The sequence below is a fragment of the Ambystoma mexicanum genome, chromosome 12 (genome assembly GCF_040938575.1).
Source record: "Ambystoma mexicanum isolate Mex_15411 chromosome 12, UKY_AmexF1_1, whole genome shotgun sequence".
Taxonomy (NCBI): Eukaryota; Metazoa; Chordata; class Amphibia; order Caudata; family Ambystomatidae; genus Ambystoma; species Ambystoma mexicanum.
In genome coordinates, this window is record NC_090936.1 from 998,315,028 (window position 1) to 998,340,589 (window position 25,562).

At 48.8% G+C, this 25,562-nt stretch overlaps 1 protein-coding gene across 8 annotated transcripts in view; it reads right to left on the reverse strand.

The window, feature by feature from the left end:
* PPP6R2 (protein phosphatase 6 regulatory subunit 2) overlaps positions 1 to 25,562 on the reverse strand; it is a 2,012,581-nt gene that overhangs the window by 446,459 nt on the left and 1,540,560 nt on the right. For all 8 annotated transcript variants that reach the window (XR_011281892.1, XM_069629515.1, XM_069629514.1 and 5 more), the window contains 2 exons: positions 22,667 to 22,836; positions 22,293 to 22,458 (listed from right to left, as the gene is read on the reverse strand). Coding sequence is in view for 7 of the 8 variants with exons in the window: in XM_069629515.1 (XP_069485616.1) it covers positions 22,293 to 22,458; positions 22,667 to 22,836 (336 nt within the window). In the remaining variant the exon portion in view is untranslated. The remainder of the gene's footprint in view (positions 1 to 22,292; positions 22,459 to 22,666; positions 22,837 to 25,562) is intronic.

The following is a 25,562-nucleotide window of genomic DNA, read 5'->3' on the forward strand; positions in this document are numbered from 1 at the left end:
TTCCGACATGTTGCCGCAAAACGCACAGTCCTTCTCCACGTGCGTCTTGTCCTCATGAAGGCAGTAAAGGCAGAAAGAGTGTTCGTCCTCCTTGAAGACGTTCTGCAGCTGGCATCCAGGGCAGACCCTGAACAGCTTTCCGGGCGTCGAGCTTCCCTTCTCCTGGGCCATCTCCGAGACAGGGCCTGAGAAGCTTCTGGAGTCCTCCGAAGTGTAGCTCGACGAAATCTTCACCCTTGAGGGGCACAGATGAATCCGACACGGGTCCCCGTTGATCGGATGTAGGATCGGTGGAGCTTGAGGCTCTTTTGACCGAAAGAATCGAAGTTTTTTGTAAAAAGCGCGAAAAAATAGCACTAACGCTCGAGAGCAATAGCACGAGGATCCCAACACATGAACGTGCGGTAAAAATCTGAAGATGGCTGCCAGAGGCGGTGCTTAGGTAGAGGGCAGTCATTGGCTGTGGTCAGTATGACGCAGAGACCAGTGATTGGTTATTACTACGAAAGACAGATCAGAAACGAAACTGATACTGGTTTTTTCTTTACCGAGGATTCCCAGCCTGACGACGGGGAATATTCATGAGCATGTGAATCCATGCCAGACCCCATGCTGGAGAAGTGTAGTTTCACCTCAGCAGAGCTTTTGGGTTCTTGGAAAAAGGCTGGTAGCTCAATTGATTGGTTAACATGCAATTTGGAAATAAACTAAGGTGAGAACCTAGGGTGAGTTTGTAAAACCAGTTTATCCTTATGTATAGTAAAGAAAGGATCCTGCACTGACAGAGCCTGAATTCCACTGACCCTTCTTATGGATGTAATGGCTACTAAGAAGGCAGTCTTATAAGTCAGGTGTTTGAGACTAGCTTTATGCATGGGTTCAAAGGGGGTCCCAGGAGTTTAGCAAGCACCACATTAAGGTGCCACCCTGGTGGTGGGTTAGAAATTGGAGGGTGGAGTCTCTTCACCCCTTCCATAAAGGCTTTGACAACTGGCACCTTCCACCACGACACCTTATTATGGGAGGTGGTGTAGGCTGACAGCACCGCCAGGTGTACCTTGAGTGAATTAAATACCAACTCTGCGTTCCGTAAGTGGAGCATGTAGGTGACAATATTGGAAGGAGTGCAATCAACTGGGTTGATTTGTTTATTCTGGCACCAAATAACGAATCTTTTCCATTTATCAAAGAAACAGTGCCTTGTGTTAGGTTTTCTCGATTCTTTTAAGATATCCATACATCTCTGTGGTAAATTGAGATGGCCAAACTCTATGACTTCAGGAGCCATGCTGCCAAGTTCATCGAGTTGGGTTGAGGATGCACTGTTTGTCCTCCGTGCTGGGCGAGTAGGTTGTATCAGCACGGGAGTCTGATGGGTTTGCACACCGCCAGTTTGCGCAGGTGCGGGAACCACGGTTGTCTCGCCTACATAGGAGCAACTAGGATGAGCGTCATCGATTCCCTGTGTATCTTGTTGACCACCTTCCTCATTAGAGGGGTTGGTGGAAAAGCATAGGCAAACATCCCTGACCAGTTCATCCATAGAGCGTTCCCCCTGGAGCCTGGCTGGGGGAACCTGGATGTGAATCATGGGCATTGTCGGTTTTCACTTGTGGCGAATAGGTCTATAGTGGGGAAACCCCACTGAGAGAAGAGGTCTCCTACTACTTCTTCGTGCAGACACCATTCGTGTTCTTCTGGGAGGGGATCTCGGCTCAAAGCGTCCGCTAGTGAATTGAGATCCCCTGGAACATGTTAGGACAACAGGTAAATGTTCCGTCTGAGTGCCCATTTCCAAATTTTCTGGGCAAGCTTGGACAGATTTGGCGATCAGTTCTGTATGGAGAAAACATATTATGATTGAAAGTAAAGGAGGAAGAGTTATGGGGTTGATGTAATGTAATGTAATTGGTTTGCTTGCAAGCGTAAGATTGGGCCTCCTCTGCACTTCAGGGGTGGGCCTGGTAGGCTTACTGCCCTCGGACGTGGAGCCAGTAGTGGTGGTGTATGTAGGCACCCCCTCAGGCATAGGCCCGGTACTAGGGCAGGGCCCCTCAGGTATTTTCCCGGTACAAGAGACATCCAGCCCCTCAGCGCTGGGACCGGGAGGATATGTGGATCCCTCAGCCATTAGACCGATAGCTCCAAGAGTCTCGGTACCCTCGCTGGTGACAGGACCGGAGTGATCCCTCCCATTCAGCTGCTTCACAGGGAAGGAATCACCTTTACAGGGTGCTTTAGAGAACAAAACACTTACCTTGGCCTTCGTTTTCCTGAGCACGTACTCCTTAATATGTTCGGGCGGAGATCTGGAGAACAGCTTCCTCCACCTTGGAAGCCAGTTCTTGAGTGACCAGGCAGTAAGGGCGTCACACGCTGAGCAGCCGTCAAAGCCGTGGTCTTTGCCAAGGCACCGGAGGCAGAGTGCTTTCCGATTTCGGAAAGGATCCATCGCAGGAAGGGCACCTACTAAAGCACATCGTCATACGCCGCATACGCATACGCCGGAGAGGGGCGAGGCACTGGAGGCCGGTGTAAATCAAAGTACCCAAGGAATTTTTAAAGAATAAAAACAGTGGGACCAAGGTCCCAGGGGAAGACAGAAATGTGTGGAATTAGGAGGGAAAAAAGGCCTCAACTACAGTGCTGGTGAAGCAGGCCCACTCCTGTCGGCACAGAAAAGAGGACTGAAGTGTAGCGCCAGAAGGCGGAGCCAGGGGAGCGCATGCTCCCTGGGCCATGCCCAACAAAATTAAAGGAGAAAAAACTTTTTGGGTAAAAATCGTTCCGTTCACATCAATAGGGAGGGATGGCCATGAAGTATGGAGGAAATTAAGTGTTACTCACCGGAGTGACTAATGTACTCCTAGTCCATCGTCCCCTTTCCTCGATCCTGTATGGGCGTCCCTCGCGAGGGACAGGAATGGAACCTCTTTTCCACCAGAGGCACAGGCTCCCTTAACCCTGCCCACCGGCACCACACTTCAGTTACCTTTTGACGTGTCAGCTGTATTAGGGCCTAACAACCTCACATGTCTTATTATAAGGGGGTGGATGTGGGACGTATGGAGGAAAGGGGACTATGGACTAGGAGTACTTTAGTCACTCCAGTGAGTAACACTTAATTACTCCTACGTCCCGTCCCCTTTCCTCCATCCTGTATGGGCGATTACAACTGACAACGCCCTGGGGAGGAGAGCCTGACCTTCTAGGCAAATAGATTAAGGAGCACCGGTTGACCGAATGCTTCATCATCCTTGACACTGGTAAACAATTAGTACTGCTTGCAAAAAGCCAAAGGCGTGGCCCACTTTGCCGCCCTGCTGATCACCTATATAGCGAAAGGTGGACCAGTAGAACGGGATGACATCAATTAATCAAATCAATCAAATCAAACAACGTTGGATCCATACTCTAGACACGGTCCGGAATGGGCTTAATGTCTCGGTCGAATGGAACACCCTCATCACAAGGAATTGAATAAATGCATACGCGACTAAAATATGTTGCCGATACCAAAACTAGAAGATGACCAATGTTTAGGCACATAACATATGGGATACATTACTCACCGTAATCGTATTTCTGATGCTTGTATCTGCTTAGATTCACATGCTGTGCATAGGCCGACATCTAGTGGAAGCTGCAGAGTATTACAGTTTGTTTTTCGAAACTCGAAAATGGGCGTCGACACAGAGCGTGCCAGTAATACTATCCCTAGTGTGACGTCCACTGTACCCAAGATCCCCTTGCGTCTAGGATCCTCAGATTGTATTTTTCTTTCTGACATGAGGTAGCATGAGGAGTAGCGTGAGTACAGATAATCCAAGCAGATAGACAGAAAGGTAAGACTACAAGCAATCATGCGCCTTCTCTCGGAGGGGAGGAAGGGTGGGTCGCATGTGAATCTAAGCAGATACAAGCATCAGAAATACGATTACGGTGAGTAATGTATCCCTTCTGAGGCTTGTGGAATCTGCTTAGATCACATGCTGTGCATAGATTAGCGAGCAGTACCAGAAGAAGGAGGTGGGATGTGAGAAGGGTCATGAGCAAATAAGTGTCTTAGAACCGCTTGTCCCACTTGTGTATCTGCCTTGGAATGGGTGTCAATGCAGTAATGCTGAGTAAAAGTGTGAATAGAGCTCCAAGTAGCTGCTTTGCAAATGGTGTCAAGGGGTACATTTGCAATGAAAGCCAGAGTGGCCCCAATGCCTCTAGTAGAGTGGGCCCTTGGCGTAAAAGGCAGAGTCTTTTCAGAGAGTGAGTAACACAGCTGGATACAGTTAATAATCCACTTCGAGATGGCACCTTTAGAGACGCGATCCCCCTCTCTGCCTGTAGCTACAGAGACAAACAGTTGATCTGTTTTCCTTACCGGTCTGGTTTTATTTACATAGTAGAGGACCGCCCTACGCACATCTAGGGTGTGTAGTTTCACCTCAGCCGAGCTTTGCGGGTTCTGGAAGAAAGCCGGAAGCTCGATGGACTGGTTTACATGGAATTTGGATATATATTTAGGTGAGAACCTAGGATGTGTGCGTAAAACCAGTTTGTCTTTATGGATAGTAAAGAAGGGATCCTGCACTGACAGAGCCTGAATTTCACTGACCCTTCTTATAGAAGTAATAGCTACTAAGAAGGCCGTTTTATAAGTCAGGTGTTTGAGACTGCTTTTATGCATGGGTTCGAAAGGGGGGTCCATGAGCTTGGCTAGCACCACATTAAGGTCCCACCCTGGTGGTGGGTTTGAAATAGGAGGGTGAAGTCTCTTTACTCCTTCCATGAAGGCTTTAACTACTGGTACTTTCCACCACGAAACCTTGCTATGGGAAGTGGTGTAAGCCGAGAGGGCTGCCAGGTGTACTTTCAGTGAGTTAAAAACCAGTCCTGCATCTAGAAGGTGGAGCATGTATGTAACAATAGTGGAAGGAGTGCAATCAACCGGGTTGATTTGTCTACTCTGGCACCAGATAACGAACCTCTTCCACTTGTCAAATTAACAGTGCCTTGTGTTTAGTTTCCTAGATTCCTTTAGGATGTCCATACACCTCTGTGGTAAATTGAGGTGTCCAAACTCTATGACCTCAGGAGCCATGCTGCCAGGTTCATTGAGTTGGGTTGCTGGTGCACTGTTTGACCTTGGTGCTGGGACAGTAGGTTGTACCAGGCTGGAAGTTTGATGGGCTCGCACACCGCCATCCTGCATAGGTGTGGGAACCACGGTTGTCTTGCCCACATGGGAGCAACTAGGACGAGCGTCATCGACTCCCTGTTCATCTTGTTCACCACTTTCCTGATGAGGAGTTGGTGGAAAAGCGTACGCAAACATCCCTGACCAGTTCATCCACAGGGCGTTCCCCTGGGAGTCTGGTTGGGGGAACCTGGATGCAAATCCTGGGCATTGTCTGTTTTCGCTTGTGGCGAATAAGTCTATAGTGGGGAAACCCCACTGAGAGAAGAGATCTTCTACGACGTCTCTGTGAAGAACCCATTCGTGTTCCTCTGGGAGGGAGTCTCTGCTCAGAGCATCCGCTAGGGAATTGAGCTCCCCTGGAACATGTTGTGATGACAGGAAGATGTTCCGTCTGAGTGCCCATATCCAGATTTTCTGGGCAAGCTTGGACAGATTTGGCGAGCGAGTCCCTCCTTGCTTGTTTAGGTAGAACATGGCTATAGTGCTGTCCGTCCGGATTTGCACTGACAGGTTTAGTAGGTGGGGCTCGAACGCCTGAAGCGCTCTGAATACTGCCAGAAGCTCTAGCAGGTTGATGTGGTTCTTGGCCACTGAGTGAGACCAGAGACCCTGAGCTGTGTGGTGGAGATGGTGAGCTCCCCACCACGTCAGACATGCATCTGTAGTGACTACTGCCTGTACTTCGGGATCGTAAAAGGGTTTCCCCTGTGCGAGATTTTCTCTTGTCCACCAGTGAAGGCTTTGTACCAGTGTTGGCGAAACGACCACTAGATCGTCCCACTGACCACTTGCCTGAGACCACTGTTTCGCCAACCATTCCTGCATGGGACGCATGAGCAGGCGCGCGTGGGGGACCAGGTAAATGCATGACGCCATCATGCCCAGTAAACGCATTGCTTTGCGTACCGTTATTTGTTGACCGGACTGATAATGCGGAATTTGCAGTAGTATATTCCGAATTCTTTCTTCTGAAGGAAAGGTCAACCCCTCCTGGGTATCCAGGATTGCTCCTAGGAATTGTTTTGAGGTGCTTGGCACCAGGCTTGACTTCTTCTCGTTGATTGAGAAGCCTAACTCGTGGAGGAGGTCGATAGTCCTTTGAATGTTTGTCCTGCAAATTCCTGGGGTTTCCCCCGTTATGAGCCAGTCGTCCAGATAAGGGTACACCGGGAATGCCTCCCTGCGTAGGTGTGCAGCCGCCACCGCCAGTACTTTGGTGAATACCCTTGGTGCTGAAGCTATCCCGAAGGGCAGTACCTTGAATTGGTAGTGGCGACTGTCCACCTTGAAGCGCAAGTACTTTCTGTGCGCTGGGAACATGGAAATATGAAAATAAGCATCTTTCATATCCAAGGTTGCTATGTAATCCCCCTTTTTTAGGAGGGGGATTACCTCTTGTAGCGTGGTCATACGAAATTTTTGGGGCTTGACATACTTGTTGGCAGGCCGTAAGTCCAATACTGGGCGCATTGTCAAGTCTTTCTTTGGCACAAGGAAGTAAGTTGAATAAATACCCTTGTTTACCTGGTGTCCCGGGACGAGTTCTAGCGCGTCCTTTTGTAGAAGAATGGCGATCTCCTCGAGGAGAATCTTCTGATGTTCTAAGGAGTGTACTCTTTGTCGTGGAGGATGGTTGCGGGGACGCTGCAGTAGCTCTATACAATATCCTGTGGATACTGTTGACAGCACCCATCTGTCTGATGTGATCCCTTCCCAAGCCTGGGTGAAGTTTGAAATGCGTCCCCCTACTGGGGTTGCGTGAGAAGGGACCCTGAACTGAGCGTCACTGCTTTGGTGGAGGCGTGCCGCCTCCCTTGCTGGGGCTGCCTCTGCCTTTACCACGACCTCTCCTATTACCTCTGCCGTAACCCTGGGTAGCCTGTTGGTTGTTGTTCCACTGTGTACCCTGCCCCTGGGAATAGTTAGATCCTCTCTGGGAATTTTGGGCGCGTGGGCGACGAAAATTACTATTCCCTCTCTGGTTAGGGGGTTTATTGGTTAACTGGCCAAGGAATTTGAGTGTCTCGTATTCGTCCTTGGCATTTTTTAGTGGGTCTTCGACCGCCTTACCAAACAGATCGGCTTCCACCGGTTTGTCCAACAATGATGCCTGACTGCCGTAACCACGCATGTCTCTTGATAACAGTACCTTCTGCTATCAATCTGCCTACGTTGTCCGCAGCGTCGAAGGTTGCTTTCAAAATGCAACCAGACACGGCTCTACCGTCTGCGGAAATCCGAGCTAATTGGCTTTTTAACGGTTCAGGAGCAGAGGCTATGAGAGCCGCGACTTCTTCCACTGATGGCAGTTGTAGCTGGCCAACAGGGTGGTGGAGTTAGCAATCCTTGCTTGATAGGCGGACGTTGAGGCTACCTTCCTGCCGAAACCGTATAGTTTTTTGCTCTCCTTGTCGGGAGGAACTTCTGACGAAGACAAGGGTGTCCCAGCCCTCTTACGAGTGTTGGTGACAACTAGGGAGTCTGGCTTCAGATGTCCTCTTATATAGAGAGGGTCAGACTGTGCTGCCCTGAAAAGTTTTTCAACCCTGGGATTGACTGCTCTGGTGAGGTTTGGGTTCACCAGGGACGGATCTATTCTCCGCTGAATGGATTTAAGGATAGGGATGGTCTGGGCAACAGGCCTCCTTTCTCCCACTAACTCTTCTGCGAAGTCCCTTTCCCCCTGTACACAGCGGGTGTCAATGTGGAAATGTTCTGCTGCGCGAGCGAGAACCTCATTTAGGAGGGGTTGGTTATCGACCGGGGAGTCGGTAACCGGGGCTTCGTTCTCTACCGGGGAATTTACTCTGTATGTTTCCGGGTCTCCCTCTTCTTCTTCCTGGTCCTCATCATCCCCATAGTAGTCCGTCCCGGTTTGCTCTCCTATTATACCAAATTCCTGGTCTTCACAAAAGGAAGCCTCTCCTTGATACCGTGAGTATGGAGTTGCGTAAGGTTGTACCTCGAAGGGTACAGACCTCATCGGTGTTTCAAACCGGCCCTTCTTACTCTGGGGGATAGGATCAGTAGAGCCGGAGGGTGAGGCCCCTTGTGGATCATACGAGAGGAAATGTTCTGGATTTTTATCATAAAAATCAGCCAAAGAAGACATTCTTGACATGACCCTATCTATGTCTTCGCTGGACCATGTTTTGGAACTAGGAATAACTCTCTCAGCAAGTCTATGGGATTTATCTTGAGTAGCTTTGCTGGTTGTGGACCTATCAGCAGACCTGGGCTTGTCTGTTTGTTTAGGGGGGGTGGAATGTTTCACAGGTGTGGAAGAAAGTACAGGTAGTTTCTTCTGCTGTTTTCCCCCTTCCCCGTGCGTAGAAGAGTGTTTTCCCTGTCCCTTAGTGGCTCTGGAGTCTTTCGACGCCTGGCGTCGAGGATTGGGAGAGGTGTCCCTGTCCTTCGAGCGTAGGGCCTCGCTGGCTTTAATTGCGGGCTCCGACTCCTGGAGCGCGGCCTGGGGGTGGAAGTCGTCTTCGTCTTCCGACGATCGAACTTCTGTTAGCCTAGGGAGCGAGGCACTCTTGGCAAGAGTGGATGATTGCCTGGCGTCATGCGGCGATCTAGATCGAGAGCGCCCAGAGGACACCGAATCGGACCGTTCTGTCTGTGCCTCTTTCCGAGAACTCGACGTCGTCGAGTCTCGGTTGGACTTAGTGTGTTTAGCGTGTGTAGTATGTGAAGCGCTTGTGTCGCCGGGGGTCTTCCCCATAGCCGCCCTGCCGGACGACCTTCCGAGGTCGGGGACCTGCGCTCGGCTGTCTTTCGACGCCGTAATGCCCTCGCCGTCCGAAAGTACGGCGTCGCTGCCGTCGCTGAAGGCGCCCTCCGCTGCCATGGCCGCCTGCCTGGCGTGGTGGGCCCAACGCTTCGTCTAACGGTCCTTACGTGTCTTAGGTTTAAACCTACTACACGCTCTGCAGTTCGCTTCGGGGTGGTCCCTCGGCAAGCAGAGATTGCACGTGGCGTGCCTGTCGACCCAAGGGTATTTGCGATTGCACTTGGGGCAGAATTGAAAAGGGGTACCCTCCATACGCACCTTGAGGCAGCGGGCTGTTAAGTGTAGGAAAAGTATAAGGTGTACCTATATACCAAGAGTGTAGAGTATGTACCACCCCCCACTCTCCCTACTTGCAGGGCCGAGGCCAGCGGCCTACCAGGCCCGGGCCGAGGCCAGCGGCCTACCAGGCCCGGGCCGAGGCCAGCGGCCTTCCAAGGCCCAAGTCTGTCGTGCAGCAGCCGACGAGTGTCGAAGTTCGACGTTGGGGTGGGGAAGGATGTCAATAGATTATTATTTTTAAATTTTATCAAAAGTATGGCTAAGGCCAGGGGACTCCGCAAAATGCTTCCGACCAGTATGGCGGAAAAAAACAATCTGAGGATCCTAGACGCGTGTGGGATCTTGGGTACAGTGGACGTCACACTAGGGATAGTATTACTGGCACGCCCTGTGCCGACGCCCATTTTCGAGTTTCGAAAAACCAACTGTTATACTCCGCAGCTTCCACTAGATGTCGGCATATGCACAGCATGTGATCTAAGCAGATTCCACAAGCCTCAGAAATTACTATATACCAATATATTGTATCTTATTGGATGGGTCTGATGGTACATAAGGAAAGAAGAAAAAAGATAAATTGAAAAAACTGTGGGACTGACGAAATGATACATTTGTCAGAGGATTTGATAACATTATAGGCAATGTAGTACAAATAGCTTGCTAAATATGTCTTCTTGAACCACATATGATGTGGAAATGATCCTAGATAGCCTATGAATACTATGAAATGATGTGGTAATGACCTAGACCTTAGGCTTGGGGAGTCTAGTCAATCTGACTCACAAATTTCGTAGTAACTTCTGCATACTAGCGGCTATTTTCATTATGGTTAAGACACAGTTTCAATATCATCAGGATTCATATGGATATGCACGATCTCTCCATAAATTAATAGCGTATATTTATGGCTAAAAATTGGCCTATTTGGAAGGTAATGCTATAATAATAATAACCGCAATAATATACACTGCTGCCTCTTTTTGGTGTGGTGTATGTGGTAAATTAAACAGATGCTGGTCCTTTGTACCCATTTAACTATTGCAGACCTTTAGTCCTTTTTCCTCTCTAGGCGTTGCTTACATTGAGTGCCGTCTCGAGTAGTCCATTTTTTGTGTCTAGTATAGACCCACGGGATAAATATAGAGTCCTTTCTCTATTACTAACATCACTAACGGCGTGTGTACGAGTGGCGAGGTACGGCAGCAAGCCATAACACGGGTAAGTGAATTTAAAAGATGCCATCACGGATACGTAACAAGCGGTTTTAAAGTTGAGGTGTTATACTATACGGCCGCATACTGATTGGGCTATTATACAATACACGAAATACTGTGCATATGCGCGGAGTGAGGGGAACGAGTACATAACATTACATTTAAATATGGGATACCTGTTGCTAACATGCGAACAAGACAGAGTATAGACATAGACCTATGGAGAGGCCCCAGTGGGGGTCGGTACTAGGAGACAATGTTGCTGTGAAGGCACCCAGCCATTGGCATGGGATAGTTCTTTTGATTATATATGAGGGGCCAATACCTATATGGTGGCTGATCCCCTGTTGTGTAATGTTTTTAGGTAATCCATTGCCAAATTATTGGTTGGAGCACCAGACGGATCAACAATTTTTGTTTGCTCCCACACAGGAGTGTGTTGAGGGTAAGCTTATATATACAGTGCAGATGCATGGTTTATGAAATGTGAAAGGTAGAAACTAGTAGATACATTGGTACTTTATTACTGTTTCCCTAGATCGTGGAGTTTGAGGCCGGTGGGCCTACTCTTGAGTTCCGCTCAAGAAGAATACTGCACATATTTACGAAGTGGAGTATGTAAGTGCACTTTAAATACCTGGTGGTATTTGACATTGAATTGGATGTAGCGTTATCTATGTTTGAGGAATGTATATATAAGAACAGAGAACCCATTGTCTCCGTTTTCCACAGGTTTTTCACTAGTTCTTGGTTTCCAGTGGAGGATTGATTCCGTTTACCTACCCGCTTTCCCTAGAGTTAAAAACAGGGGTGAGTAGGTATCTATGTGTTAATTAACTACTATACATGTGACAATTTCAGTCACCTTGAATAAGAAATAGGGATGACACCATATCCTGATGGATGTTTTATGTATGTTTTTATTAGATTTGAATTTGGCTTATACCATTCCAGAAGGGTGGATCAACTATAGTCTGCCCTACATCCTGAAGAAGGTCTTTATAAGAAGAGAGGCAATCTCTATAAGTGGACCAAAACACGTGTCAATGACTATTTGAACAATCTGGAAAGCAAAAACCAGGTGCGATACGAAACCCGATGATAAGGACTGGGTCATTAATACACGATTGTAACCTATGGACATTTCTGTGCAACATTATGAACACACAGTCTATGAAATGCCAAATTGGTTTTACTGCTAAAGTAGTATGATTGAGGAAGTATGGGTTTGAGAAAGAATGTTTGAGAGAGATGTTGATTAAATGAACTGATGGTTTTTAAACTATACATGAAGTTATTTTTATTATATGAATATTGATTAAAATGAAGATTTTTTGATTAATTGGTGTCATCCAGTTCTACTGGTCCACCTTTCGCTATATATGAATGTACTTTACCTGAAGGACCAGGGACTGAATTGCAGGTACACTCCTTTATTTATATGTGCTGATCACCTGCCAGGGCACATGGTGCTGGAAAGCGACTGCAGTCGCTTTAGCTCTTACTGCATGCGCATCCATGCCCTGCGGCGGATCCTTTTGTTGAACCTTGTATGCCTCCTGGATCGCTGCGGTCATCCATCGAGCTATGGATGCTTGGAGGCCTGCTGCCCAGACCTGGAGCCTCAGAATATTCCAAACAGTGCGTCCGCCTTGCGGATCTCGATAGAATTTAAACGCCCTCCTGACGTCCTGGCAGTAGAGCATTTTCTCTGCATCTTCCTTGGGTTCTGGGAAGAATGTGGGAAGCACAATCTCCTTGTTGATATGGAAGGATGAACCTTCGGAAGAAATTTGGGCTGTGTGCAGAGCACAACCTTGTCCTTGTGAAATCTAGTGTATGGCTCAGAGCCGACCAATGCCTGGATCTCGCTTCCTCTGCGAGCTGAAGTAAGCCCTACAAGAAGGGCTGTCTTTAGTGTGACCAAATTAATGTCTGCCGTGGCCATGGGTTCAAATGGTTTATGTGCTGTAGCACTTAGTGACTACATTCAGGTCCCAAACAGGATGAGGGCGCTTGACCGGGGGGGTCCTGTGAAGTGCTTCTTTAATACAGGATAGGCTTATGAGAGGATGAGAGAGTCCGAGTTCCTATACACACCGATAGCGGGCAAGTACGTTCTTGCAGGTATCAACCTGGACACCAGAACTGGCGAGATAGTTAAGGATGCATGTCAGTGGGTTCACACCATGTGCCTTAGCCCAAAAGCAGAATCTTATTTGCTTTTGTACTGCTTACGTGTAGCCCGACTCCAGGCCTTTTGAATGATCTCCTGATTGTCACTGGACAACTGAAGGTGCTGGAGAGTTAGCGGTTCAGGAACCAGGCCGCTAGGGCTAGCCTCTCTAGAGAGAGGGGTGTAGCACTGTGCCTACCTGCTGTGCTAGTAGAGGGCCCTTCCCGAGGGAGAGTAGAATTTCTGGCTGAAGAGACATCTGCCTCAGGTCCGAGAACCATGGGGGCGCCAGCCAGCGAGGCGCCACAAGGATAATCCTGAGGTTTGTGGAATTCCTGATCTTGCTCACTATCTTGTGCACAAGCAGTGTGGGTGGGAATGCATACACCCATATCCTGTCCCAGGATTTCTGAAGTATGTCTCCAAGAGAGTTGTGTCCCCTTCCTCCCCAGGACGTGAACTGCTGGCATGTCCGATTTTGAGCTGTAGCAAAAAGGTTGGTTGTCGGCCCGGGAGGTGGACCGCTGAGAGCCACACTCCCGGGCTGATAGCCCACTCCCGGATGTCCACGGTCAACGCGCACAGTAGGGGGGACCTGGTGCCCCCCTGTTTGTTGATATTAAACATGCAGGTCGTATTGTCTGTCTGGATGCACACCGACCTGCCCTTGATGGTTGATTGAAACGACCTGACTGCCAACTGTATAGTCATAAACTCCAGCCAGTTCACGTGATTCTGCCAGTCCGTCGGGGACCAGAGGTCGTGCACACAGTGCGCTCCCACGGTGGCTTCTCAGCCGTTGAGTGAGGAATCTGTGGTAATGGTGTATGGGGGGTGGACGAAAGGGTCTGTGCAACAGAAGCTTTTCCTCCTGTTGCCACCAACTGAGGTCGAGGTCCAGGTGTTGTAGAATGGAGATCTGGCCCCCTGATGGCCTGATTTCCGATCCCAGGGATCCGTGAAATGTAGCTGGAGCCTCCTCATGCGGAGCCTGATGTACGGGATTGCCAGGAGACATGCTACCAGCACTCCTAGAAGGTCTTGATACCACCAGGCTGCAGTGATCAATCTGCTGTGTAAATGGGCGACTGCTGATCAGATCGCTGTTACGTTGACCCCTGTGGGGAAAACCCTCTGCTGCTGTGTGTCCCACAACAGGCCCAGAAACACCAGTGTCTGAGTAGGGGTGAGCTGGGATTTCTGGTTGTTGAGCGAAAAGCCCAGTTCGAATAGGGAGAGATGAGCACCAGCTGAGTCTCGAACCTGCTCTGTAGAAGTACCCCTGACTAGCCAGACGTCAATGTACGGGTAGACGTGCAACCCCTCGGATCTGAGAAGTGCAGCCACCGCATTCATGAGCCTTGTGAAGACTCAGTGCTGAATTTAACCCAAAGGGCAGAACCCTGTACTGAAGTGCAGACCCAAGACCCAGAACCTTAGGAAGGGCTGGTGAGGTTGCACAATGGGAACGTGGAGATACACGTCCTTCATATCCAGGGAGCAGGTCCAGTCTCCCCCACACAGTGTCTCTGCAATAAGGGCTGGCGTCAATATCTTGAATTTCTGCAAGGGTAGGTAAAGATTCAGGGAAGATGGATCCAAAACCACTCACAGGCCTGCCTGGTTCTTCTTCTGGATAGCGAAAATGCAGGAGTAAAAGCCCTGCCCCTGTTGGGAGGGAGGGGGCCTGCTCTACTGCGAATCTCCCCTAAGAGTGATGGTGTGCCGATCTGTGGCAGCGGAGGGGAACTCGGAGGGGGAGAAGGAAGAGGTAGCCGGAAGCCCCAGGACACTACTGAGAGGACCAAGGTGTCCGCAAACTTCGCCCGCCAAGCCTGACTGTGCAGGGCCAGCCTGCCCACGAATGGGGTGCTGTGGACCTTAAGCGGAACGTCATTGTTTTTTCTGTCAGAGGCTGAGGCAGAGTAGGAGGAGTTGAAGAACCCCTTATGAGCCGTTTTGTGGTGCTTTCTCCTGTGCTGACTGGGAGACCTGTCCGGTTGTCTGGCTTTACGGTCCTGGAATCCGCGGAAGCCACCAAATTAGCACCCCTTGTCTGAGCGGGACTGAGACTGAGTGAACAGTTTGGTAATTATGGCCAGAGACTTTGCCGTCTGGGAACTGGTCTTCTTGCATCAAGCTCCTCATCAGTTGAGGCATGGAAGAGATCCCCTCCCCCCTCAAACGGAAGATCAAGGATTCTGTCCTGCACATCCTGGTTGAACATAGTGGCCTGTAACCAGGAAGTGCGCCTCATGTCTGTTGCCAGACAGATTGCTCCATTAGCCGTGTCGATGTGGCTCACAGAAGCCTCCATAATATCCTCGGCCAGAATTTTCGCCTCTGCGAGACCTGCCTTGCATGACGGTTGCTTGTCCTTCAGGATATTGGGCAGAAAGTCTGATCTCCCTCCACAGGCGATGATAGCCGCAGCGAGGATAGCATCTGCGTTGGCCTGCCTGAGGTGTAGCCAGCATTAAAAAAAACCTTCTTGCCAAATTAATAGAGGGTCTTTTCTTCCTTGTTGAGGAGGGCTGTAGTGACGGTACTGGACGAGTAAGCCTGGGGTTTGGCCTACATGGACGCAGCCACAATAACAGATGACAGGGGCTGTGGGTGTGTAGAGAGTAGTATGGTGCCGCCCTCAGTTTGCCTGAACCTGGCATCAAGCTTTTTGTTGACAAGTTGTGTGGAGTGGGGATTGAGCTAGCCTTTTTTGGCCAAAGCTTCCACATCCTTTTGTAATGGGGAAGCCCGACCGACCCCAAGCCTTGATGCTCAGGACCTCTACCAGAACTCCAGCTTCAGGGAGCTTCTTTTGTGGCTGGGGGATACCCAGGTATTCTGCCAATCTGGCAATCCTGTCATGAAAGGCTTTTGCTGAGGAGGGCATATCCTGCTCATCCTCATCTGTGCCCATTTGAGGGCAGCGCATGAGTGACATGAACTTGTCAAAAAAATCTGTCCTCACAGGCTGGCTGTGAGCGGTCTTGCACGGGAGGAGGGGGCGAATATGCCAAAGTCTGCCTAGCCCCTGTCCGTACATGGGGATATTGGACCCGGCCCCCGGGATGTTGGGATAAAACGTGGATCAGGTGACAGGGGTCAGTAGTGCCCAGTCTGTCCTAGGAGTCAAACTTCTCCTTTGTCGATCACTGGGCTGATACACCACCACCCGCCTGCTAAGCTTCCCGCCTTTGTGGCTCAGAGTGGCAGCCATCTGGTCTCGAGCCGCTGCCATTTTGTCCGCGGTTTGGGCACGTGGGCCTGTAGATGGCATGTTCCTGGGCTCGGTCTGCATGTTCGACTGCACCAGCTCTGCCCTCCCAGCACCACATGTGTACACCCCTCTGCCTCCCAGCCCGTAGTGCTGGACCTGCGTGAAGGCGCCCCCCTCGGGTGAGGACACAGTATCAGGACGATGCCCCTCGGGACGGGTCTGGTGGTCGTAGAGCTCACAGGCCCATTGGCTGCAGGAGCAGGAGGGCCCTTGGACCCCGTCGGCCGTGAGGCCGGTAGCTTTGTGAGCCACGGTGCTCCCTGCGCCAGTGTGAAGGCCAGACTTACCCCTCCCGCCAGAGGGCCTCACTGGAAGGTCATTGCCTCTGCGGAGTGCTTTGGAAAATAAAGCACCTGTCTTCTGTGTCTTCCTCCGGACGTAGTCCTTGGTGTTCTGAGGAGGAGTCCTGTTGAAGAGTTCCCTCCAAGGCTCGAGTCAGTGCTTGAGCGACCTTGACATGAGGGAGTCATATGGAGCATCTTCTCCCAACTGTGGTCCTCACCAAGGCATCAGAGGGAGCACGTGGGGATCTGCTGTCGGGAAGGAACCATCGCACAACGGACACCTGCTAAAGCCTGTTGGGCTGACATGCAGCAGGGACGGAGCTAGAGCACTGGTGACCGGTGTTCCCAAGTCTGCAATAAAAAGAGAAAAAATTATATAAAATACTTGGGAAACGCGTGAAATAACGAGGCTAGGCCTCACCCAGGAGCGCTGGTGGAGCGGTCCGTTCCCGTCGGCATGGAAAAATGGACTGAGGTGTGGCCCCGGTGGGTAGGGTTAAGGGAGCCCATGCTCCAGAGGCTGCGCGCCAGTAAATTTAAAGGGGAAAATGTCTTTCTTGCGACGGACGCCCATCGAGGATGGAGGAAAGGGGACGGGACGTAGGAGTAAGGAGACGGGACGTAGGAGTAAATATTTGGCAATTGTTGGAAGCCTTTGGCAAGGGCTCCCAATTATTTCATCCTTTCTCTGCCTAGAAAATATGACAGATCTGTGCCTGTGCATTAATACTTGTATGATGCCCCAGCGAGTGCAAATGAATATGGAAAATGGTTTTAGGCCTTAGGGATTTATTACATTTTTTCTAGTTAGTAAAACTGGGTTTCCCTTCTTTCCCCATGCCCTACCTTTATGTGTTAGGTGCCGATCACTAGGTCCAGTGCCATCCACATATACCAGGGTTGGGATGTATCTATATGAAACTGTACTGAATGGTGCAGGCCCATAGGGGACTCAGCTGCCTGATAGGTTTGATGGTTCCCTCTCTCACCCCTCTTTGCGAAGGACCAACATATGATATTGGAGCTGCGACAGTCCTGGTAAAAACTAACTGTATTTTCAGAATATGCTGGTATCTTTTTAATCCCGTTTATTAATACCCAAAGTACTTATTTAAAGTAGTAGAACATTTAAAGTAGTGTATTTTCTAGAGGTGTGTGGACTTATTGTACTGTTGTGTCAACCTACTAACCCATACCCAAGAGTAAAGCCTCATTACTCTGACCACATTACCGAAACTAAGAGAGGTTAGTTTCCCTTTCTTGTCAGCTGTGTCAGCATTCCCCAAGGGTTAGTGGTTGTAGCATCCTCAAAAGAGGGTGGTACAAAAACGACCTTAACAGCCCCATGCAACATTAATGCCACATTAAGGACCCCAGCTGCAAAGTCCCATGCTAAAATTCAAGGGTGTCTAGTGGGGTGACTCTAGAATTTTCAGATCACATGCACAGTACTCCCCCCTCATAGCAGAGGAAACCCACATTCTACACCGGATAGTAACTGTTACACTGGAAACAACCCCATCCACAATTAGCCAGGTCACCATGTGAAAGATTGGAAGAGACCATTACAACTCCCAGAATTACCCACTGGGTCAGAGTCAAAATGCGCACCAAATTTAGAAAGGGCGCCTGGGGATTTGGGAGGGAGGCCACCATAAGGCCCCCAAAACCCAAGAGAGCACCAGGGAATACGTCCCAACCCAGGCCACCCACATTTTCTCAAAGAACAAGAGAAGGACTATCTCCCTGGATAGCTAAAGGAAAACCTTAACCGGAAAACCACAATCATTGCCACAAGGACTGGAGAGCTAGCCAGTATATGGTGAAAGACTAGGCTCCAGCCATAGAGGTGGTATTTAAAACTTAGCGAAGAGAACACAGGCGGACTCTCAACTCCTGTCCACAGGGGAGGAGAAAACACTCACAACTCTTAATGACGCTGGGGTAAAAACTATAATACAATCTCCCTCGCTCTCTCCCAAGGAGCTTGTAAAACCCAGACTGGCTCATTACACACAGACAGGACCACATAACACCTTAAGGGAGGAGCATTAGGTGAGGAGGAAGCCACCAAAAGTGGCAATCAAGGGGTACAAACCGGTTAGGCTCAAAGGGGATGTAACTGTAGAAACTAAAAAAGCTGAGTTAGGGAGGGCAGCTCAGTGATATTCAAAATGGCTGCACCCACCCTCATAGCCTCTGTTCCATTATACCAACTCCCAAGAGAGTTACAGAAAGGAAGGGGCCTCAATCAATCCCAGACTAGCTCTTCCCACAAGTCATAGGTGCAATCCAAAAGCCTGGAAGCCAGCCAGCCTCTGCATACATTTTTTTTAAAAAAAGAATCATACAGCTCGGTTTGTGGGATGCTGGAGTGAAGGCTGGACTGATTTTGGTGAGCAGGAGGAAGACCTGAGGAGTAGAAGCAATGAATAGGCTGGAGAGCAGAGCAGACGCTGTGGTCAAGTGAAGCAGATAAAGAAGACCCGACAGAGAAGATATGGCAAAGACTGTGCTAGCAAGATCAGAGGAGGTTGGTGGAGGTGGAATAGAGTTTATTAGAGGAGGTTGGTGAAGGAAGAGTTCCAGACCTAATGGTGCAGGCCAAGATATGCCTCAGAGGCGAGCAGGGCAGCAGATGCATGGATGAAATTTAAGTTGGGGGTGGAAAGAGGAGGTGTACGAGGTGGTGGTTGAACAGCAGGAGCAGGTCAAACCAGAGTAGGAAGTCAGGTCGCAGAGGAACAAAGCAGGAAGAGAGGGGCCAACCTAATATGGTGAACAGGTAAGACACTAAAGTCTTGCCAAACCCAATCAAGGTAGGTAGAAGCATGATAAGGCTTAGACTTAGGAGGTGGGTGAGAGTGGTCTAGGGCTACAATGAGACCACAGAACACCGCATATAATGCCAGTTACAAAAATCTAAAATGATTTATCAGGCCTGTAAAATACACACTAAGCAATCAAAGCTATAGGCAAATATTGCAACACTATAAAATACATATAGGAGAAGATAGAAAAGCATATGATTCAAAACTAGTGTAACACAGGTAAGGACTTGGGTGCATAAAATACATTAGGATCACTATAAAGCAACACTAAAGCAGTTCCCTAGCACTTAGTAAGTACAGCCCTAAAATGGGTTGGGGTCTGGTGCCCTAAAGTGTTCAGTTGCAAAGTTATCATTTTCAGGTAGACTTACTAGGTGCTTGGACAATGTCAATGGTTGCGATTCAGTTCCAAAGATTTTGGAAAGTTCAGGTAAGTAACTCACTCAATCCTAATATACTAGTACAGGTCCAGGAGAGGGTCGTTGACCAGACCTCCTCCAATCTAGATAAGTAAAGAGATTGTGACAGGACCTTACGCCCATCTAACCCGAAGGAGGACGGTGGGGCGGGGCACGACATGTGTTACGTACTCCCCTTGTTTTGATTTCTCCAGAGACCAGTTCTGAAGTTTCCGGAATCTGTTGGGAAGACTTTTTTCTGTGCTTGATCTGGTCGATGGAGGCTCAAGGGTGCACAGGTCATTTTCATACACAGGATTCTGTTTCAGACACAGGATTTAGTTTAGGTCGATAGCGGTGCTTGAATCTGAATCCCCTTGGGACTAACTGAAGAAGACCTCTGTGGGACAGGCGACCTCAAGGATAACTCCAGGGAGCGAAGAAGACAGATTGCAATAGTAGTCACGACAGTCAGGCAGCGACAGGCAATCTTTGGTGGATGAGCAAAGGAGCAGGCCCTGCGCGGCTTCCGCTGATGCAAGAAAGCTGAAAATGCAGGAGCGGGCCTCTTGTAGTACAAGCTGATGTTCATCCAAGTTAGTAGGATGCACTTATAACTGTTACAGCAAGTTAGCCCAGGAGAGCGCTGGTCAGTCTACCGGTTGGTCCAGAGACACTGCTCCATGAGTAAGGGTTGAGACTGGTGGTTCTCACCAGTTCGGGGTCAAAGCACTGAAGAGTGTCTTCGGGAGTTCAGGCAGGGGAGCAGGGCTTCACCTGGACTTTGCTGTAGTTGGTGCTGGCCATCTGCAGGGGCCGACCGTCTTTGGTTTGACAGCAGCTGCACTTCTTCATAGGGGTCTTGCCTCCAACGAGCACTCAAATGTCTGCTAAAGACTTCCTTTTATCCAAGATTTGGACTAGAACCTCGCCAAGGTCAACTAATTGTAAGGATTTGCACCATTCAAACTGATAGTGTCTATCCAATCATGGATGGCCACAACATCTACCCAGCATCTGACATTCAGGCACCTGGATGTGTACTGGGAGCACAAAGTCCCAACCCCCACATCTGGGCTCACACAAAAACTGCCCCATTGCCTGTGAGAGCAGAAGCTATCCCAGGAAAGGGCCTTCTATATATGGCATTTTCTGACAGAAGCCAAAGAACAATGTGGCCAAAGGACAAACAAAACCATTGTGGCACGGCCATCTTAGGTGCTAGCTACCTTTAGTAGCCGTTTCTGGAAAGTGCAAATGTAAAGCATTACAAAATCGGTAGAAAATAACTGCTGCCACCAGCTCGTCTAGGCACATTGCACATGTAACCAAAAAGCCTTTAGTTCGAACCGCACTTGACTTTAAGGTCATGTGTGCAATTGTAACAATACAAGAAATTCACAAAGAAAATCTCTCAGTACTGTTACCCCATAACAATGAGCAATGGTACAAGGGAAATAAAGCAGAAGGCTTAGAGTAGAGGAAGTTAGGAATCCACAAAGGGAACTTAGTTATAGAAGGCAAAATATGCCTCTAGGTCATCATCTCGGTCATCCTTCTGTATATACGAATCTGGGTCAGGGAGGAGGTCGAAGAATAAAGAGGGACGGAGACAGACTAGGGCCCACGGGACCATCAAGAAAGGCACTTGAATCACCTCAGATCTGGAGTGTTTCTAGTCTCATCTGAGAAGCGGAATAGGTCAGCTAGATCTCTACTCTTTCGCTACCCGACCTGCTGCTATCCCAGACTTGGGTCCGCCTGACCACCTTAAGAAAATCCCCCAGAAAACATAAGTGGGGTGTGCATACGCTAAGCCTGGGGACCTTTAATTGTGCCAGGAGGTCCCTCCCTAATACCAGATGGCAGCACAACCCCTGGGGGTTCTTTGGCGGGAACTTTCGACATTTATTTGGACCCTGGGAATCCAAGACTGCATACCTTGTTTAACTCCCCTTTAGTATTTTGAAATTTTTTTATTCTTAAAGACATTTTTCTTTGTATTCTGATTTTTCAAAAAAAAGGGAATTTTATTCTTGATGCGATAATCACAAGTGGTCAGCCAACACGTGTTTCGACTCAAGGGGTCCTGGTGGTGGGTTGAGAGCCACAAACGCCAGGGACGTCGTTCGCAGCAGTAACAGGCTGACAAGTGAGCCTATTCAAGTAGTGGACCACATCTACCGCAACCCACCCCACCACCAAGAGCCAACCTACCCAACAGTCAATGAACAATAACGTACCAGACTTGATAAAGACCCCCTGGGTCGAAACACGTGTCGGCTGACCACTTGAGATTATCGCATCAAAAATAAAATTCCCAATTTTTGGAAAAATCAGAATACAAAGAAAAATGTATTCAAGAATAAATATTGTTAGAGAGAGATATCCGGGAACACAACTAAGTCCAATTCTACCCAGAGGTGTGGGCAACACCTCTGCTATCGTGGAATTCTCAGCATAAATCTAGATTTAACAGTTTCAAATACATACATTAGGAAGTACCCTAGTGTAGCGCAAGTGGAATCAAACCCCTAGTGCCCAAACACTTCTACCCTTTAGTATTTTGCCCACACCTAGCTCACATTTTCTAATTAATCACTTTAATTTTAGTTGAAATGCATGTCTGGTCATTGACCACCAGGCAACCATCTTTACAGCCCACAAACCTACCATGGTGAGAGAAGCATAGTCATGACTGTCAAACTGGCAGGGAAACAGGACTGTGAAGGCAAGAAAACAGTTACGAAGTTTGGCAGCAGCATTTCTCCTCCACCTGCAGTACTGATCAATAAGCCGGGTGGCCAGAGGAAGCCACATATGTAATTTCCTTTATTTACCAGCAAAAAGGTTGGAAGTCTGTAAACTTGGCCCATCCTTTCTCCTCTGGAACCGTTAGCTCTGGTGCGGAAGCGTCCCACACGCTGGACCCGACATCCATGGCCACACAAGGAGTGGGAGGCTTGGAATTCACAGTCTCGTCAAACACAGCTGTCCAGCCAGAGCCTGGGAGAGAATTTAAGGAAACGTCTGAGTTTCTGTGAGAAGCGAAGGTTTACTATTTAGTGAAGTGCCAGAGTGGTAGGCACTTAACACATGAAGACATTATTTATCTATCAAAGTTTAATTTTAGCTGTTTGTTGGCAGTGTGTAATAACCAAATAGGAAAATAGACTTTAAATAACCATACTACAATCTTAATTTAAGCCTGTACCTTCTGAGTCTGTGTCCGTCTGCTGAGAAGTGCTGCTTATGATGGGGCTTAGGCCCGATGGCAGTGCAGGCTCTTCGTTCAATTCCTCATCAGACTCCAAGCTACCGTCATTCATGCCATTCTCTATGTCACTTTTGGATGAGCTTTCAGATGTCTGAGACACACCAAACCTGAGAAAGAGGATAGGAAGGTAAATACCAAATGTGATTTAAAAACTGTGTAACGAATGAGATGAAAAATTAACACATTACTTACCTCTCAGTAATGTTCTTACTCCTCCCACTTGTTTCCTCTCGGCGACTACGTCCCAATAAAAGGAATTTTTATGCTCGAAACCTCTCCTCGGTCCCACCTTTCTTTTTTCCCTCAAAGGCCATCAGGAGTTTCGGGTACTCTAGACTAGGTACACCCTCACCGTTCTCTTTGTGCTGGAAATCTCAACCCTCTGATTATTGGAGCATCAATTTGTAATCGATTGCGACCCTGGGTGATCACCACCGGGTACGGGTAGTATTCTTTTGGGGATTGAGACAGATCAGTACATAGTAACTAAATTATATTATGGTCACTTGAAGATTAACCAGGTTACTCACTGTAGGTGACCACCTTACTCCTAGTCCATAGTCCCCTTTCCTCCATACTTATGGGACATTCCTCCATCCTGTGGAATGGGACCGGAGAACTTTGTAAAGCATCAGAAAATCTTTGCAAACATTTATTTGTCCTTCCCCTCTGTCTACGCGGGGTACCGCGCGCGGCCGTAACCCCGCCCATCTCAGCTCCGCCCCACGCATCGCCCACCAGTCCTTTTCTATCGCCAGTTCAGAGACCTTTAAGCAATAACAGAGGAACCTTATTAGAGGCGACTCCGGGCGGACGAATGGAGGAAAGGGGACTATGGACTAGGAGTAAGGTGGTCACTACGGTGAGTAACCTGGTTATACTCCTACGTCCCGTCCCCTTTCCTCCATACTTATGGGAGATTCCCAAGCACTCCTTACAGGAACTACGGGTGGATGGAAAACCCCTTACTGAAAAAGGTGCTTCAACACAGCCTGGCCAAACTGAGCGTCGGATCTGGAGCTCAGGTCGAGACAATAATGCTTACAAAAAGCCGATGGAGAGGCCTGTGTAGCCGCTTTTGCAATGGTCTCCCAGGGGACATATTTCTGAAAGGCAACCGCAGGTGCCTTGCCCCGCACCAGGTGTGCATGAATACCTTTCGGAGGATGCAACCCTTGGACAGTGTAAGACTCTGTGATGCAAGCCGCGATCCATCTGGAGATAGTCGCCTTAGAAGCCCGTCTACCTTGTGGATTACCAAAGGTCACCAATAGTTCAGAAGAGCTCCTAAATTCCGATGTTCTGTCTAAATAGAATTTGAATTTAAGAGCCCTTCTAACATCCAAACAATGCAGAACCCTTTCCGCGTCTGAAGCAGGGTTCGGAAAGAAAACCGGCAGGGAGATTGACTGATTCAGATGGAAATCAGAGACCACCTTCGGCAGGAAGGAAGGATTTGTCCGTAGGACCACCTTATCCTTGTGGAAAACCAAAAAGGGATGCTCCACTGACAAAGCCTGGAGCTCACTCACGCACCTCGCTGAAGTAACGGCAACCAAAAAAGACACCTTCCACGAAAGGTGCTTAAGGTCCACCGTGGCCATTGGTTCGAAGGGTTTATGGCACAACGCCGTAAGGACCACGTTCAGATCCCACGTCGGGTGCGGTTTGCGAACGGGGGGATAAAGGTGCGACAAACTTGCGAAATGTCTCCTAATCACTGGATTAGGCAGAGAATAAGAGCATTGGTCCGTGGATAGGTAGGCGGATAACGCCGAAAGATACGTTCTGCATGAGAAAACGTGAATACCCGACTCTGCAAGGTGGGATACGAAGTACAGCACAATGTCAATCGTAGCCGCCCTTGGGTCTAGCTGTTTGTCTAAGCACCAATGACAGAACAGCCATTTGCTCTTGTACTGAGACCTGGTCAAGGGTTTCCTGACTGCCTGAATAATGTGCATGTTATCAGCAGACAGGTTGAGATGTTCTAAGGACCTGAACTCAGGCACCATGGCGCCAAGCTGAACGATTGTGGGGAGGGGTGCCACAGCTGCTGATCACCCTGGTGAAGCAGATTGGGAGTCACTGGTAGCCTGATCGGTGCACACACCGACAGGTGTTGAAGTTCTGAGAACCAGAACCTGGCCGGCCACCACGGGGCTAGGAGCAGAACCGAACAGTTCACTGTGTTCTTTAGCTTGCAAGTCGTCCGATGAATTAGAGGAAGAGGCGGGAAAGCCTAGGCAGTGTTAGGGAGAATTCTCTGTTAAGGCTAATTTCCCAAACCTAGTGAGTCCCCCAGCAGCTTTGCTGGATTTTTTGGGGTTTAATTTTTTTCTCCTACTAAGAGTGAGACTCTTTTTCTCCCACTCTTAGACATGATTTGAGATATCCTTTGAATTTGTAATGTGTTTTATGGGCTATGGGGTCTTTTACTCCTTCGGGTTTCATGTGGTTTTTGGTAAGTGTGTTACACAGCACCCTCAGTGCAGTAACACAGGGGTGTCATAGTGATCCCCAAACAGACTCCATACCCTGGGACGGACTACTGTCTCCCAGGGCATGTAAAGTCCCCATTGACTTTACTTGTCTTAAATTGGGAACAGAACCAGTACAAACCATCATATTTTGGAAGTACTGGTAGGGGTAATTAGATTACCCCTGGGTCTGTTTTTCGAGGGGGCACTGTGCAGTCCCCCCTCGTCGAGTTTCTGGCTGGTGGCAGTGGTTACCACACAAAATATTCCTTAAGAATATTTACTATGGGATTTTCCCATTCATTTTAAACGCACCACTTTTTGGTGCAATGTTAAAGATACGCCGGGTTATT